At 39.8% G+C, this 19,149-nt stretch overlaps 1 protein-coding gene across 3 annotated transcripts in view; it reads left to right on the top strand.

Moving 5' to 3' along the window:
• LOC122553753 (RNA-binding protein Nova-1) overlaps positions 1–19,149 on the top strand; it is a 277,971-nt gene that overhangs the window by 256,880 nt on the left and 1,942 nt on the right. For all 3 annotated transcript variants that reach the window (XM_043698035.2, XM_087990031.1, XM_043698036.2), the window contains one exon: positions 17,992–19,149. This exon is cut by the window's right edge and continues 1,942 nt beyond it. In XM_043698035.2, coding sequence (XP_043553970.1) covers positions 17,992–18,999 — 1,008 coding nt within the window. In that variant the 3' untranslated portion in view covers positions 19,000–19,149. The remainder of the gene's footprint in view (positions 1–17,991) is intronic.

The raw sequence follows: 19,149 nt of genomic DNA, 5'->3' as shown, positions 1-19,149 counted from the left end.
ATTTATAGTGTGAAATACCACATTGTAGTTACTAACAAATACTGGGCAATATAGATATGTTGGTCTCAATGACCTTAACTTCTCTTTACAAGACAATCAAGCATGATCTTCAAATGAAAGGAGTATTCTTCTTGTATACAAAGCTGCATTGTTGTAGTCTAAATTTTAAGAAGCACATGTTCTGACTATTTGTGTTACCCACCTGAACAATGAGATAAACAAAACTTCCGATGAAATTCAGTTATAATGAAATTGGAAAGAAATGAATTTAAAGACTACAATCCTGATTTGAACAGAAAAGGAGTTAACTGCATCCAATTGGACTATCTAGTTCAGATTGAAGGACTAACAAGTATGAAAGCTTTTCTGTGATGTTTTATATTTCCTATTATGTTTAAACTGAAAGCAAAATTTAGGTTTGCTCAAACAATCAAAATAATTTTATCACGACCGCATTTGTAGCGTCTAAAATCTGTGAATGATGGTTGCCATCAAGTGCAATCTGCTATTTATTGCAATGGATTGGAAGTAATTTCAGAACATCAGTGAAAGATTACAACACTGACTGCAGAATTTACTGGGACTTAGATTGTGCATCAACTGGACCAACACATTTCCAAATCTACCTACAAGATAACAATGTGCTAGATAACAGGACAGGGTTTGTTTGGAGCCATTGAAGTTTTTCAACTTTCTATTGTGCATAGAAATGCTTAATGTAAGCAATCCCAACAACAAGCGACAATAATATTCAGTACTTAAGTAAATGACAATGGAATATTGGTGCAGTGAGATCAAGCTGTGTTTAAAATATCTGACTAACGTATAACTTAATTCACACACTAAAATATGATGTTTCAATGTATAGAAGAATATATACCCATGTAAATATGGAAAATATTTGTAAAGTTCATACTCGTGGAAAATAATTTTGACATTTAACCCTTTATCCCTTCAAAGTAAGCAGATCCTGAACTGCAAGCACATATAGCAATATATAGAAGAGCAGTGTCATTTTCTTCACACTTATTAACAATGAGATACAAAGAAATAATAACACCACTGTGTTAAGCTGTTGAAAATGCAATTGTATCTGCCCAGGATTTGCAGTATATTTATCTGAAAATTATTCTCAGATTTGACGGAAATAAACAAGTTGACAAAGGAACGTCGAAATCACTAGACAAAGAAAACTCTGCCTATCTAGTTCACTGTCTACCAAACTGAGAGTCACATGATGCCAGGAAAATGGAATTATTGGCTGATCAAATCAATCAATCCCTTAAAATTGACCCACAATAGACTCTGAAATTCCATAAGACTAACCCCAGTGTTAGAGAGTTTTAGAAACCATGGCCATGGAATTGGTTTTGGTAGCATTTCAAGTGCCAATGCTTTTTGAAATTCAAAACCATATAACTCCCAGATGCTGCAGTGTTGCTAGTAGAATTATTACGTTTAGTAGTCTTGAAGAAGTTGAGCAAATATTTTTGAATGAAATGGTAAAGAAGGTCAGAATTGTTAGAAGGCTCCTAAGAAGAAAGCCACATTATATTTGGAGTTACAAATGCAGTCCTTCTCCAGCACAACATGAAAGTGGAGCATATGCAACACAATACAGGGAGTGGCTGTGTACAATTGGAGGAGGAGAATGGGATACTCAGTGAAAAGCCCTAACTACAAAGGATCATTAGGGAACAGTTGTCCGACCTGCATCTCAGCCAGAAGCAGTTTTGGAGGCATTTTATCAAAGAGATGGTGACATAACTGTGCCATGTTCTGCAACCTAATCTGCAGCTGCAGAGCAGAGCAGAGAATATGCTGCCAGTGCCTGTTAAAATTATTGTGATCCCTAGATTTCTATATCAATCGATCCTACCATATGGAAGTAGCTAACATTATTAGCATCTAAGTTCACTGTTGCGGTGTCAGGTGTTGACAGAAGTCTGTACAGATGAAGAATCATTGTCTTCTCCCTGAACAGAGAGAAGCAACAGGACCAAAGCCCAGTGGAACTCCCAATAGTGTAGGATGCAAATAGCCTCAAGCACAAGACTCTGTGGGCCCCACGCATTAATAGCGAGATGTTTCAGGATGACAAAAGCTGCCACTCCAAAAGTGTCTAATCAGTGTGCACCCACATCTAAAAGATCCTAAGGAGAATGCTCACTTTCCTATCAGCAATCCTGATGCATCCATCATGTGACAGTCAGTTCAGGGAGAGGTAACGGCCTAGAAGTATTATCACAAGCATATTAATCCATAAACCCTGGTATGGAGGACACATGGTGGAATTTATAAAACTCTGGAATTAAACATCTAATGATAACTATGAAGCCATTATCGATTGTCAAAAAAAAAATCTGGTTCACTAGTCTTCTTTAGAGAAGGAAACTGCTATCCTTACCTGGTCTGGCCAACATATGGCTCCAGACCCAAGGCAATGTGATTGACTCTTAATTGCCCTCTGGGCAATTAGGGATGTACAATAAATGCAGTGATGCCCACACTACATGACTGAATGAACAAAGCACACGGAAACAGGAGTTCATTTTTGGGTAACAATTATACATGCTCATTATGTCACTCCACTGTAACACAACCACAGGAGGACGGTATGTCAATGATGAAAGCTATATATCACCAGGAATGTTGTGAAGCAGGCCATCAGCATCCCAAAACAACAGTTCAACTTCTTGGATCAGCATGGGCAGCCCTCCAGTACACATCTGGGTGTTGCTGCATTTGTCATGTCTGCCATATGTACTTGTCATCATTGGGGCCTAGTCATTACCATCAGGCCTTTGGAAGCCAACTCAAGACAAAGGGGAATCTGGACATCTATCCTCCGTGAGCAGAGCCCAATTCAGATGTAATTCCCACATCACAGTTATTCTGCAATTTCCCAAGTTTCATTCCATTCATTTACCATCACAGCCTCCAAGTGGCTAAATATCTGAAATAAAAGCAACCAATTTATTTCGCATCAATTTTATCCAATAATACACACAAAAATCAACAAGTGACCCGAGTGCATTTCTTTAGTGCTTTTGCCTGGTTTTGAAATTCAGTACATTACTACCCCTGTAGTTGCAACATTACAAGTAACTTACATGAGAAAGAATGTAGATGGTTCAAAGTTTGTGCGAAGATTTGTAGCTCGGGTGCTCGTTGTTGTGGTTCTGTTCGCCGAGCTGGAAGTTTTTGTTGCAAACGTTTCGTCCCCTGGCTAGGCGACATCATCAGTGCTTGGGAGCCTCCTGCGAAGCGCTTCTTTGATGTCTCCTCTGGTGTTTATAGTGGTCTGTCCCTGCCGCTTCCGGTTGTCAGTTTCAGCTGTCCGCTGTAGTGGTTGGTAAATTGGGTCCAGGTCGATGTGTTTGTTGATGGAGTTTGTGGATGAATGCCATGCCTCTAGAAATTCCCTGGCTGTTCTCTGTTTGACTTGCCCTATGATAGTAGTGTTGTCCCAGTCAAATTCATGTTGCTTGTTGTCTGCGTGTGTGGCTACTAAGGATAGCTGGTCGTGTCGTTTTGTGGCTAGTTGATGTTCATGTATGCGGATTGTTAGCTGTCTTCCTGTTTGTCCTATATAGTGTCTTGTGCAGTCCTTGCATGGTATTTTGTACACTACATTAGTTTTGCTCATGTTGGGTATCGGGTCCTTCGTTCTGGTGAGTTGTTGTCTGAGCGTGGCTGTTGGTTTGTGTGCCGTTATGAGTCCTAGGGGTCGCAGTAGTCTGGCTGTCAATTCCGAGATGCTCCTGATGTATGGTAGTGTGGCTACTCCTTTTGGTTATGGTATGTCCTCCTTCCGTGGTCTTTCTCTTAGGCATCTGTTGATGAAGTTGCGTGGGTATCCGTTTTTGGCGAATACCTTGTGTAAGTGTTCCTCTTCCTCTTTTTGCAGTTCTGGTGTACTGCAGTGTATTGTGGCCCTTTTGAATAGTGTCCTGATGCAGCTTCGTTTGTGTGTGTTTGGGTGGTTACTTTCATAGTTTAGGACTTGGTCTGTGTGTGTGGCTTTCCTGTATACCCTTGTAGTGAATTCTCCGTTCGGTGTTCTCTGTACCATCATGTCTAGGAATGGGAGTTGGCTATCCTTTTCTTCTTCTCTCGTGAATCGGATTCCTGTGAGTGTGGCGTTGATGATCCGGTGTGTTTTTTCTATTTCCGTGTTTTTAATGATTACAAACGTGTCGTACAAACTAATGTAGTGTACAAAATACCATGCAAGGACTGCACAAAACACTGTATAGGACAAACAGGAAGACAGCTAACAATCTGCATACATGAACATCAACTAGCCACGAAACGACACGACCAGCTATCCCTAGTAGCCACACACACAGACAACAAGCAACATGAATTTGACTGGGACAACACTACTATCATAGGGCAAGCCCGACAGAGAACAGCCAGGGAATTTCTAGAGGCATGGCATTCATCCACAAACTCCATCAACAAACACATCGACCTGGATCCAATATACCAACCACTACAGCGGACAGCTGAAACTGACAACCAGAAGCGGCAGGGACAGACCACTATAAACACCGGAGGAAACATCAAAGAAGCGCTTCGCAGGAGGCTCCCAAGCACTGATGATGTCGCCTAGCCAGGGGACGAAACGTTTGCAACAAAAACTTCCAGCTCGGCGAACAGAACCACAACAATGTAGATGGTTTTACAGACTGACTGCAAATAACTGCGGGCCTTTAGGCCCTGGTTTCAGACTGTCCCACCTCAGCATGGATGACAGCGGCATGGGCTGGTTGGCTATAGCAAGGGCATTGGAGAGTGGTAATGATAGTAGGGCAAATGCTGGTGGATAGAAAGTTAATAGTAGGATTGTGTTGCACTGCCTTTTTTTTGATACTCATTCACGGGATGTAGGTGCCATTTATTGCCCATCCCTAATTGTCATTGAGAAGATAATGGTGACCTGCCTTCTTGAACTGCTGCAGTCTTCAGGGATTTCTGTCAGGGCACCTCAACAATCCTAGCAATTTGCAGGAGCACAAATTGCTGTGAGACACTGCATTGCCCTTTAAGCACTGATACCTGTAGCCCTGATGGCAGCACTCTGAGCTTGCTGATCTGATCTGATTCTGAGCTTCTACTGCAGCACTGGGATGGTTTCTGTGGTTTCTGACTGTATAGCAATGGAAGCTGAAACTACAGCCACCATTGGTACAGCACTGGGGTTTGCCACTGTGTCCTTGCTGATAAGGATGGACTCCAATCTCTGCGCAAAATCCTGTGTTATGTTAAAGCCAGATTTCTGTGTTCTCGCAGACAATGACAGCAGGCTTTGAGGTAGCCTGATAAAGCATCAAATTCCTGTCAATGCATGCTTTTTCCTGTAGTCTTCCACCATCAAAATCCTCATGTTATTCTTTGTTGCAGAACTAATATATAACCTTGCTGTCTGGTGAGCCAGCACATGCAGTATTATTTCAAAGAGAGATTGTAGAACTCTGTGTGCTGATTTTTCCCATTTTCAGTTGGATTTACATCAGTTCAGATTCATGTCATCTGCTCATTAATTATAGAGGCAAGCCCTTCAGTCTTTCTTATGCAATTGTGCAACAGGAAAGGTGGAAGTGTTCACCTTTGCCAGACCTCTGATATTTATGCAAATAGTGCCATATTTGAAGACCAGCTGCACACCTCTTCAAGTCGTGCAAGACAGTAACTAACCCTCACATTGTGGTACGCACCCCTTATCACTGAGGACAGACCCCAAAATGGTAAGTTAACTCCTCCCTGCCCCAACCACCCCAGTTTGTAGATAGGGACCTGGATGCGCTGGTGGATGGGTTACTGGAGAGGAGGACTGTGCTTTTCCTGTGGACCACTGAAGGATGCCATGCCACCAGACCCAGTCAACCTGGACACAGATAGCAACATGTGTCAATGCTGAGTCCCAAGTTATAACGAATACCCAGCATTACAAAAAGTAGACAAGGGAAAGAGCCACCATTTCTCTCCAGTAGCTCACACTAACAAGGCTGTCACTCAATCAAGCTCTATCGCGGCACACTCATCTCACCAAGACTCACAAACTACAACTCTCACTATGACGTGCTTCATGTACACTCTCACCTACTTCATCATTCCATATGCTAAACCTTCTGTGCTTCCTACTCACTCACTCAGGATGTCTAGCCACCTCAGCTGCTCCTGCACCTTCGCTAACTGCTCTTACATCCACTTCCATTATATTCAATCCTTCCTTTTGTCTCATTGCAGGAAAATTTAACCTCACACTGAAGTCTTTATAGCACCCAGACTGACCTGTCTGTAATCCTCGAACTGGTTGCAGTTGACCTCTAGGACTGACTGTGGCCAATCCACCAAGTGCAAGGACGCAGATCCCCAGACTCTGTAGGACAGGTACTGATCAACAGTTGTCAACCCTGAACAGAAACTGTACATGCCTTTTAACTGTGGTAGCATACTTGAATGCTCCTAGTCCCCTTGATCCATCTAACTGCTGCTCCCATTTGACTTTCAAGCCTAGTCATTTACTTTAAGCATATGCTATGGGTTTGCTGTTAAACTGCTGACACATACTTTTGGTGATATTGATTGAACTCAATGCTTTCCACTTATTGACCGTTCAGTAATTCCCACTGTAACAAGCTGCTTGCCTCTCTCTCTGCTCTAAAAGGTAGTACATGCCACAGAGGTTGATAGCCTCCAAGTATATGCAAAGTGAATGAGTGCTCAGAAATCAAGCTAAGATCCATAAGATTAGATGCATGAGATACATGTCTGTCCCCATGTGCAAAGTGACCTGGCAGATGCATGCAAGTCTGAGGTGTCCCTGAGCTTAAACTGAATTGTTGGAAGTGCTGAAGTGGTGTTTGAGTTGGTCCAAGACCAGGTATGATAATGTGTTGGGGTTGGTCGTTTGCTGTTGTTCAAAGACCATGGTAGACAAGCAGCATGCAAGGATGTTGAGGCAAAGGCAGAGTTGAATGATGGCCCTGACAAGTAATTGGCAGATACTTGCTCATGCTAATTTCTTCGACAAGGGGAGGAAATTGCAAGTGCCATGGAAATTATGTATGTTGGAAATTTAATGTCTCTGACATGATGTAGCCCTTTAAAGCTAGTAGGAAAATCAGGAATTTTATTTTTCTCAGGATCAAGGCATCAAGTTTTTCATTCTCACTGTTTCATCCTTGACCCCTTCACTCTAGGGAGGGGAAAATTCCACACAGAGGGATTTGGGCCCTTGCCACATGATTCACAGAGGGTTAGTATGCAGGAATAGCACATGATTAGGAAGAAAATGGAATATCGGAAATTGGTGTACGGGGAACTGAGTATAAAGGTTTCCAAATGTTGCTGAAGCTGCACAAGGTCTCGGTGAGACTGCATCTGGAGTACTATGCACAGTTTTGGTCTCCTTACTTAAGATAGGATATGACTGTATTGGTCGCAGTTCAGGGAAGATTCACTCAAATGAATCTAATGATTAAAGGTTGGGCCCATACCCATGGGGATTTAGAATAGTATGAGGGAATCTAATTCAAATATAAGATCCTGAGGGAACTTGACAGGGTGGATACTGAGAGGATGTTTCCCCTTCTGGGCAGAACCAGAACAAGGAGACAGTTGAAAATGAGTACTGACCCACTTAAGACTCAGGTAAAAATATTCTTTTCCTCTTGGTCTATGGAATTCTATTTCCCAGGGAGCACTGAAGGCTGGATCATTGAATATACTGAAAGCTGAGATGGAAAGGCTCTTTATCAGCAAGGAAAGAAGGATCATATGGAGTCAGAGGAGAAAGTAGACTTGAAGCCACAAAGAAATCAGCCATGATCTTATTAAATGGTTGAGCAGGATTGACAGGCTGAATAGCCTACCCCTGCAACTCATTCATGTGTCCTTGCATCTTACTTCCCTGGCCTAGCTGCAGCCACTTTTGCCCAATGACTCAGCAAGTCCCGATCCTAATTCTGTATTACCCTGATGGTACTTGTGTGATAGTGTTTGCACGCATCCATTCAAATGAAAATGTCTCTTCATCAGAGATATTAAGTCACTCACATTCTTAATGATGAAGTGCATTGGCTGCCCTGCACATCAATGGATTGTGGGAGGAAACCGGAGCACCCAGAGGAAATCCACGCAGGCACAGGGAGAATATGCAAACTCCACACAGACAGTTGCCCGAGGCGGGGATTGAACCTGGGACCCTGGCACTTTGAGGCAGCAATGCTAACCATTGACCCACCATGCTGACCCAGTTTTTGAGTCCTAAACAGCAAAAATCTGGAAGGAGACGAGTGAGGTAGAAATAAAGAGTTCCATGCTTACACCATCTGAAGTTTGTATTTCATGCCTGTCAGCAAGATGAGGAGGAATTAGAATTTGAGAAGGACACAAGGCAGGATCATTAAACCATTATAAAATCTTAGTGACACTGGATACAACTGTCTCAATCACAGTCATCCATGATACAGAGCATTGTCTCTTCCAATTCAGTTGATGAAGGCATATCCGAATCTTACCTATTCTCAGCTGTTTTCCGTGACTCTCTTGTCTTTCAAGAGAGAGTGGAGATTGCAAATTAGTTTGTATTGTGTTTGGGTGATGTGTCTTCCACCACAGAACAGCTGGAGGAATGGGGAAGCAGCAAGTGGTAAATGCAAAGCCTGCAGCATTATGTGTGCGTGCCGTGGAGTCTCTGAATGTTGGGCATAAGTCCTGATTTCTGTTGGGTGAACGATGGTTCTGTGATGCATTGTGCAGCATGAGAAATTGTCTTTGTGGTGTGTAGGTGATATATTTTGAAGGTCTATTCACTGACATTGACCATACATGGGAAGTCACTGAACTAGACTCTTAAGAGGGCTAAAAGGGGTCATGAAATATCTTTAGTAAGCAGGGTTAAGGAAAATCCCAAAGCCTTTTATTCATATACAAGGAGCAAGAGGATCACTAGAGAAAGAGTTAGCCCACACAAGGACAAAGGAGGAAAGATGTGCATGAAGTCAGAGAAAATAGGTCAGATTCTTAATGACTACTTTGCATCGGTATTCACTGAGGAGACAGACATGGCGGATATTGAGGTTAGGGATTGATGTTTGATTACTCTAGGTCAAGTCGGCATAAGGAGGGAAGAAATTATTCTAAAAGGCATTAAGGTGGACAAGCCCCCAGATCTGGATGAGATCTATCCCAGGTTACAGAGAGAAGTGAGAGAGGAAACATCTGGGGCCTTAACAGATATATTTGCAGCATCCTTGAACACGAGTGAGGTCCCAGAAGAATGGAGATTTGCTAATGTTGTCTCCTTGTTTATGAAGGGTAGCAGGGATAATCCAGGTAATTATAGACCAGTGAGCCTGATGTCAGTGGTAGGGAAGCTGCTGCAGAAGATACTAAGAAATAGGATCTATTTATATTTGGAAGAAAATGGGCTTATCAATGATAGGCAAAATGGTTTTGTGCAGGGAAGGTCATGTCTTACCAACTTAATAGAATTCTTTGAGGAAATGACTAAGTTAATTGATGAGGGAAGGGCTGTAAATGTCATATACACGGACTTCAGTAAGACGTTTGATAAGGTTCCCCATGGTAGGCTGATGGGGAAAGTGAAGTTGCATGGGGTCCAGGATGTACTAGCGAGATGGATAGAGAACTGGTTGGGCAGCAGGAGACAGAGAGTAGTAGTGTAAGGGAGTTTCATAAAATGGGGAACTGTGACCAGTGGTATTCCACAGAGATCCGTGTTGGGATATCACTGTTGTTTGTGATATATGTAAATGATCTGAAGGAAGGTATAGGTAGTCTGATTAGCAAGTTTGCAGATGACACTAAGATTGGTGAAGTAGCAGGTAGTGAAGGAGATTTACAGAAAATACAGCAGAATATAGATAGATTGGAGAGTTGGGCAGAGAAGTAGCAGATGGAGTTCAATCGAGGCAAATGTGAGGTGATGCGTTTTGGAAGATCCAATTCAAGAGCGAACTATAACAGTAAATGGAAAAGCCCTGGGGAAAATTGATGTACAGAGCGACCTGGGTGTTCAAGTCCATTGAATCCTAAAGGGTGGCAACGCAGGTCTATAGAGTGGTCAAGAAAGCATACGGCATGCTTTCATCGGATGGTGTATTGAGTACAAGAATTGGCAGGTCATGTTGCAGTTGTATTGGAATTTGGTTCAGCCACATTTGGAATACTGCATACAGTTTTGATCACCATATTACCAAAAGGATGTGGATGCTTTGGAGAGGGTGCAGAGGAAGTTCACCGGGATATTTGTTCTTTGGGACCAGGCTCCAGGAATTGACTTCCTGGGAAACCTACTCCTGTTTTCTTCTTAACTTGTGCCTTTTGGAGCCCCTATAGAAAAATAATGTCTGCCTCTAGCACTCAAGCCTCCAGGCTACATTGGAAAACCTGGAAAATATCACACTCTGACCTGTTGCTCCATTTCCTGTCCTTTACCTTCCAGTCAAACCATCCTGAACTTGTTACAGCAATTCCATTTTAAGGCAAAAGGCTGCCTTTAAGAGTTTTGGGCATGTTTGCATAAGTTTGAAATAAGCAGTCAGCACAAAGGTTGCACACTGCTTACCTGAACAGGACCGAGCACTGGATAATTCTGCATGGTGATCCCTGTATCAGAAAATGGCCCAATCAAATAATCCTTGTCACAAGTCAAATTTCATCTGCTTCATATTTCTGTTGTTACATGTTTTAGTTAAAAAGCAAGCATTTGACTTCTGAATGTTGTTCATAAACAGATTTAGAGCTGCTTTGTGACCTATTTATTTATTTGATTTTTGCTGAAGTCACCAAACAAAGTAGAATGAAAATAGATTTTTAATTTTTTTAAAGCATGAAGTGTACCCTTTTGTTTTACAATACTCTATATTATCTCACATTTGGGACAAAATCTCTGTATTGATTTAAATTGTGTAGTCATCCTAAAAACTTGTTAATAATGTAATATACCATAGTCATGTTTAATAGTAACTCAAGTAATAATAAGTGAAGGTGTAGGAGACTTTTATGTATAAAGAAATATTGAGACAGATACATCTTCAATTATGATTAATATGAGCGTTAATTATTGACATCTAAAATAATATCTGGAAGTCATAAAACTGTATTCTGATTGAGGAGTGATAGGTGAAATCTAAATAGGTTTAAAATGTTTGTCTAAACTTTGGCTTTTAGAATTTTAAATTGTTCCAGGAAATGGTACTTAAATAAATTGTGTTCTAATTATGTTTCTCAAGCTTTTGATCATCTGACGTAATATATTAATATGCAGCTCAGTGTCGTATCTTTATAATACTCTTGGGAAACATCTTAGCATAATTTATTTGATTAAGTATGTTATTGTTATGCAACAAGACTACCACTCTGCCTTTGACTATTTGTAGATAAAGTCGGTTGCTTAAAGAGTAATGAGATTTAAAGTAGGATATTCAAGTCCTTTCTGATTGAACAACTCAGGTGATTCCCTTATCATATATCACATTAAAAATGACATCCTTTCGTACTGTTGATAGTTCATTCTAGTTCTCTTTCTAAAACAATAATATTAAAGAAAAAGAAATAAAGAACTGCTGATGCTGGAAATTTGAAACAAAAGCAGAAATTGCTGGAGAAATAAACTAGGTCAGGCTGCATTTGTGGAGAGAAAGCAAAGTTAATGCTTCGAGTCCAGTGACTCGTCTTCAGAACTTCAGAATATTAAAGAAATCTTGTGTGCTCATAAAAAGACTTCAGTACCAGCGAATGTACCACAAATGCTTGTTTATTCCAGGAGCAATTCCAAATGCAGTTACATTTGGAAGCAATTTCAGGTTTCTAACAGTGCTAACCAGTGGTGTAAATTCAGCCATGGTTCAATTTGACTGAATTAAAGCATATTGAAACATTATGTAAAATGTCAATCCAGTATGTTGCCAAAACTAGCCTACAAAGGAGATTTGTAATTTAGGCAGTAAAAGTTCCTACCACATAGAATCAAGTAACATAATTAGGCTTATTATCATATCAGACTAATCACTGCGATTTAGGTGGACCCCAGTTATACAATACATGCACAAATAGGATTGTATTTTGTTGTGGCACGGTAAAGTGATTTATCTGTGTTGTGCATCCCCAGTTTTTATTTTGCATCAAATAAGTAGTCATCAGTCCTGGTTAGAAAATATGTAGTCCAAGTGTTAAGTGGTGCACAGAGGATCACACATGGATACTAATCGCTTGCAGCTCTGTGATCTGGAAGTCAATTTTAAAGAATTAAACATATCATTTGTTTTAAAAAATCGAATTCACAATCTAAAAATAAATATATTTGAACAAGTATTCTGTGCCTGTAAGTTCAGTAATTCCTTTTAAAGGAAAATCTTCAGTAATGTTCTGCATTCTTTGTTATTTTTGCATTGTCCTGACACCATTAATATACTAAGGGAACAAAATTCATAGAACCTATGTCAATTCATCACAGCAAGCAATGCCAACAGCCACTATTTGTATGGCCTACTTGGCGTACTTCAATTATACCAATAAGGACTGACATGCCCCATAGAGCTGATGACTCATGGTGCTGCCTGACCCGATGAAAACCTTTGTTGTTCTGCTAAAGGTATGGCATAGGAATCATTAGCTACATTCACACAGAATAAACAGCTTTTAGTTTACAAGCCATCCCAATGGATAGAGACTATGTTGCTACCTTACACTATACAACACATATTCCATGTGACTCGGCTGGAAAGTAATTTAAATTTGCTCAGATTTTGTTAGACTAAAGCATCCCATGCCATGAATTAGAATTATTAGAATTATTCCTAAACCCTTCAACACAAGCATTTCGCCTGTACGTTTCTGAAAACGTGAGCTGTTTGTAATGCAGTCGGGACAACAGTGCATCTGAATCGGGGCAAGCAATGGAACAAACAGCTTCTTCAACAATGAGTTTTAATGATTATGATGCAAGCAAAAGAAATTGTATGGAAGGCAAGGGGATGAGCTAGAATCAAATCAGGTACAGAATGATCAGAGGAAAAAAGAAATAGAATGCAAAATAAAATTTTACATTTTAAGCTTTAAAATTCCCTAACAACAATTTGCCACCTTTAGGAATGAGACTCCATAAGTTTCTGGTGTTCTCCTTCTGAGCCACAGTGGTTGATTGGCAATGAAGAAACATAAACCTTATCACTTAAGACATGATGTGGAGGTTCTGGTGTTGGACTGGGATGGACAAAGTTAAAAATCACACAAAACCAGAATACTGTCCAAAAGATTTATTTGGAAGCACTAGCTTTTGGAGCACTGCTCCTTCATCAGGTAGCTGTGGAACAGGACCATAAGACACAGATTTTTTAGCAAAAGATCTCAGTGTCATGCAACTGAAATGATATAATTGAACAAACCTAGATTGCTGTTAAGTCTTTCATCTTTTAGAATGGTTTGCAGGTTTCAGTTCATTAATATATCAAAGAAACCTGTTGGACTATAAACTGGTGTTGTATGATTTTTTTTAACATTTAAAACATAGTCACAGGTAAGCACAAATCCTAAATTTTTACAACCAGATAAATGACCAGTTTATTCACAAATGCAGGAATTTTTGATTCACATTTTATAAAATATCTTTATCTTTACCACAAATTGCTGGGTGATTTACACACTAGCAGAAACATCAAATTCCAGAAGCAGAATTTGGTCTAATGTACTGGTCTTATACAAGTTCATAATATTGTGTCAGATACACATTTTGGAAAGGGCTGACATCACGATACTGCATCATAATCTGAACATAGGAATTGAACTACCACATGCTGGGTTCCAAATAGCCATTGGTAGGAAAACTAGTAAAATGTGTCTTCTTGTATGCCAGTCTCAAAAATTTGATAGGTTTATTTTGAACCTGCCCCTGGCTGTTTGACATTTGTTTGTACAGAACTAACGCATAAGAATGAATGAAAAGAAGGAATAGTGATGCTTTCAATAACCATTGGCAAGAAAGATGCAATGAAAGATTACAGATAAATTGTTTGAAAGTGGTTCGCCTAAGGACATGACAGCTTTGATGAGTGCGAAACATTATAGAATTTGCAGCCAGTTACGCTTAAACAATGGGCAATAGATTTCATTCACTGTACATTGAAGCTATAAGAAAGATATTTACCTTACAGCAATTATTTAGTTTGGAAGAATTGGATTATTTTTAAAAGCCCAATAACTGAAAACAGAAATGTGTAAGACAAAATTTATATTCTGACATAAAACTTTCTGTGTGAATTTTATATTTTGACATCGGTATGAAATGTATAGCATGTTTCTAGTTCATTAAGCAGCTAATACAAAATTGATGATCTTCTTGCTTGGAACAGTTAATTTATGACCTCCTTGAGGTCTCCATAATTCAGGACCAATGCATATTTATAACATGTTGGGTTGATACTTTTTCAAAATGCACTTGTATTTATTTAATCAGAGTGTGAATATCATTTTAATATTGAAATGCTACTTATTTTTGTTTAAATATAAATATTTTAGTCACACAAAATAAATTATTGACTAATTGTGAACCTCTTCAAACAATAACAGTGATTTTCTAGCTTACAGGGTGAGGTGAAAATTGTCAACTTTGCTGTTCTAGGCGATAAATCAATGGAATGAAATTTGGATAGGTTCTAAAGAGTGGGTGATATACTGACAGACCCAGGTGGCAAGTTGAAAATTACCCCTGTATCTCCATGTAGGATTACTGGAAATGCTTTTATGTTTTGGTATTTTATAAGGATACTAACATGTACATGCTTTCGAGGTAATCTTTGGCTGGAACACTGCTGTATTAAAATGATTTCTGAAAATCAAAACATAAATCTTGATCACTTTCCAGTAACATCCTTTGGAACAGTTCATTTTATTCAGCTTATCTCAGCTAAACAAATTAAATTGGGAAAATTGATAACACATGCTTAAAAGCTGTTTTTATTGGGTTTGCTTTATCGCTTATAGTACTGTTGTCATCGAAACTTACAGTCACAAGCCTAAAGCTACACTTTTATAGATTTGATTGTATTTAAGATACTAGAATGACTGTTTGCTTCACCAAAGCTGAATGGTAACCGAAAATCAACCCATGAAGTTTCTGTGATCTAAATAGCGGGCAACAAAGTTGGAGTTCATTTAAATTAATATGAAAATCTGCATCTTACTATAAATTCTTAATTCTTACTATAGCTTCTTAATATAAATTATATTCATTAATATGAAACCATTGTTAAAGCTTAAGACCATTGAGTCCCTATACTATGAATTTTTTAAAACTTAAATATTATATGCTAGACCCATTATGGATCACATGCACTTTAAGACAACAAGTAACAAAAGATCGATTGTTTATTTTAAAATGAAGACTGACGGAAAAGACCAGATTTCTTTTTGTTACATATTATGAAAATATTAATTTTTTTAAGAGGGTCAAACAATGCAAGATATGCAAAGCAAAAGAAGCATCTGTTACACACTTGCAAAGTTCACAATTCCATGTTCTTTTTTCATTCTGACATAACCAGACATGAGAGTTCCTTGATAGCATCTTTCATATTTCCCTTGAACAGACTGGAAATTGGATAGTGGCTGGCACCTTGGTAGAGCAAGAGAGAATACTTTACCTTCAGACTTTATACTGGCCTTGCACATGGCAGACAAGTCAGCTTCACACAAAGGCATCCAATATAAGCAATGGAGACGAGACCCCAGTGATGGGCAAACACTCGTTGCACTTACAGCTGCAAGATTTTTAATTGACTTTTTGTACAGCAACTTATAATTGAAGGATCCTTATTGAGGCATGTTTTTAATTTCTCTTAAATCTCCAACAATAAGCAAAATCTGAAGGAATTAAACTCATCATTTCATTTTCAGTTCCAGAGATGATGTTTCCCATAATTGAGATTCATTTCACTGTTAACAATTCACTTGCACTTGAATTGGCAAGCCCTTTTTTTGTCTGGCATATTTATTGAGTACGTACATGCAGCTTCAGCCTACAAATGTTTGAATACTGAATCTTATGGCAAGGTTTCAGTTAATGGTGCTTGTGGAAAAGCAGACCAATCTCTCAACATTTCCCTGATTTGATTGCACAGATAGAGGAAATTGCTTAATAACAGTAATTATCAGTCACCTCATCATTATTTCCCCCACAAAATCTGGCATGTATGGCAACAAAACTCCCATTTATTTCAGATGGGTACATTGATTGCACATTTTGAGGTCCACTGAAATATAGAGTAAGGTTGACCTTGGGTATATAATGGGCAGCAGTTCCTATCTTCAACATTGCCTGATTGTATCCCCATTTTTCAGCAGGAATGAGTGATAAGGAGATGAAACTTATCTTCACTACTTTATTCTAAATCTGAAAATGTACTGCTAATAATAAGCCATTTTCAAGCAGCTGCTTGCACGTGTAAATATAATAAAATGTCTTACATTACCTCTACCTGTCTACCTTTTCTTCTGTCCTCTTTTCTGAGGGTTGGGCCATGGACTTCCATTAGATTGGTCCATGTTGTGCAATAATTTGCCATTGCTTTCTGTCGGATAGCCGACCAGGAAACTCTCTCACAGTTATCACCTGCCCTCAGGTTTATTGGAAGGACTTCCAGGCTGACAATCAGCCTATTAGGCCACATTATGAACATACCTTCCACACCCAGAAAGCCCTGGTTTGGGACTTGAACCTGGAGCTTCTGGCCCAGAGGTATGGACAGTATCACCAAAAAAATCTCCTCTAACACGTCTACCCTTATTAAATATTCTATCTTTATTAATTGAACGCTATGGAAAGGCTTAATTCTGTGATAATTTGTTTTACATTGTTTATTAAGTGCAATTTATAAACACCTAGAATTCTCTTATTAACCAAGACAAGAGAGCACATTAAAATAAAAGCAAAGTGTGCAGACACTGAAGTAAGAACAGAAATTGCTTCAGATATTCAGCAGGCCTGTCACTATATATGGAGAAACAAAGTTAATGGTTCAAGTCCAATGTGATTAATGTTAACTGTTTCTCTCTCCACAGGTACTACTAGTCCTGTTAGTTTCTCCAACATTTCCTGTTTATACAAGAGTTAATTTTAATTATAATATTTACAGCAGTGTTACTGTGGTTTTCAAGCTCTAATCTGGTGTCAGTAGATTAATCTTTACTTTTGCATAGTTCCATTTTGTTTTTTGGTGCAGTTCAAGTCACTTTGCTGAGGATTTTAGACTGTAGTTATGATCATTATTTTATATGAATAGTTAATGCAGTGGTTTTAAAGTTTATTGCAATATGGTGAAGTGGTGCGAAAAATGTCAACAGATATGAAGGAGAAACAATTGCACAACTGCAAATATTTTAGATTGGAAAAGCTGAGCTAAAAAGGAAGATGATCTGTTTTGAAAGGGTTTGTTACTTCCTTCATCTCATGGAAATTTGCTTACATTCCATCAAAATTGGTTATCTAAAAGTTTCTTTTAAAATATGCTTGCTACTTGGAATGTTGTTTCTGAGACTCAAGTTCAAACGAAACCCAAGTTGATCAGACATAAGTTGTTGCCTCCCTTCGGATAATTATTTGGAGTATTATATAATTACACAGCAATGGCTGCCACCATTTCCCAGTGGATATGTCAACTTAATACACCATAAGAATCACAACAGGTTGGCATTAATTTAGCAAGGCAGCTCATTTAACAATAAAACAATAAGAATAAACATTGTAGTGTCTCCGTGAAGTAAGGTGAACTTTGCAGTGCAAAGCAGGGTAAGTCTTAGATTTCCTCTTATCTGTGTTATGCATGATCTATTTGGATGCAAAATGGAGGAAAATGTCACATTCTAATATTTTTCATCTTTCATCTCAGTAGTGCGCATACATGTAGATTTTGAAAATGGTGACAGAGTGCCATACTGATGCTCTTGTTTTATTTACAGGTGAAAATAATTGTTCCTAACAGCACTGCAGGTCTGATCATTGGGAAGGGTGGTGCCACAGTGAAAGCTGTCATGGAGCAGTCAGGAGCTTGGGTACAACTCTCTCAAAAGCCAGACGGGATAAATTTGCAGGAGAGAGTGGTGACGGTGAGTGGGGAGCCTGAACAAAACCGCAAAGCCGTCGAACTTATCATTCAGAAAATCCAGGAGGACCCACAGAGTGGCAGCTGTCTTAATATCAGCTATGCCAATGTCACTGGTCCGGTGGCCAACTCCAACCCAACGGGATCCCCTTATGCCAACACTGCTGAGGTGTTACCAACTGCTGCGGCTGCTGCGGGGCTGTTAGGACACGCTAACCTCGCTGGAGTCGCTGCCTTCCCAGCGGTTTTATCCGGCTTCACAGGAAATGACCTGGTAGCCATCACCTCTGCACTCAACACTTTAGCCAGCTATGGATATAACCTTAACACACTGGGTTTGGGCTTGAGTCAAGCTGCAGCCACGGGTGCATTGGCTGCAGCTGCAGCCAGTGCAAATCCCGCCGCAGCAGCCGCAGCAAACCTACTGGCTACATATGCGAATGAAGCCTCGGGCGGTGGCAGCCCGGTTAGTGGAACAGCGGGGACTTTTGCCCTGGGTAGCCTTGCTGCTGCTACTGCTGCCACAAATGGCTACTTCGGCGCTGCCTCTCCGCTGGCTGCCAGTGCCATCCTTGGCTCAGAAAAATCTACAGATGGATCAAAGGACGTGGTCGAAATAGCGGTCCCAGAAAACCTAGTTGGTGCAATATTGGGGAAAGGCGGGAAAACATTAGTGGAATATCAGGAGTTGACTGGTGCAAGGATACAGATCTCCAAAAAGGGGGAGTTTGTGCCTGGCACAAGGAATCGGAAGGTGACCATTACAGGAACGCCAGCTGCTACCCAGGCTGCTCAGTATTTAATCACACAGCGGATCACTTATGAGCAAGGTGTTCGGGCAGCCAACCCACAGAAAGTCGGGTGATTTCCAGGCCCATACAAGAATCTCTTTAACCCCCCTTCCTCTACCCCCTTTTCAACAAGAAAGTATGTACTGTACTTTGCAGACGTGAAGTTTTTTTCTGTATTAATATATTATATGCAAAAGAATGCGACTATGTTGAAGATGTGTATA

This window comes from Chiloscyllium plagiosum, unplaced genomic scaffold, assembly GCF_037043375.1.
Source record: "Chiloscyllium plagiosum isolate Xiang-an unplaced genomic scaffold, Cpla_swu_hap1 HiC_scaffold_8, whole genome shotgun sequence".
NCBI classification, from domain to species: Eukaryota; Metazoa; Chordata; class Chondrichthyes; order Orectolobiformes; family Hemiscylliidae; genus Chiloscyllium; species Chiloscyllium plagiosum.
This window is presented reverse-complemented; position numbering and strand designations above follow the sequence as displayed.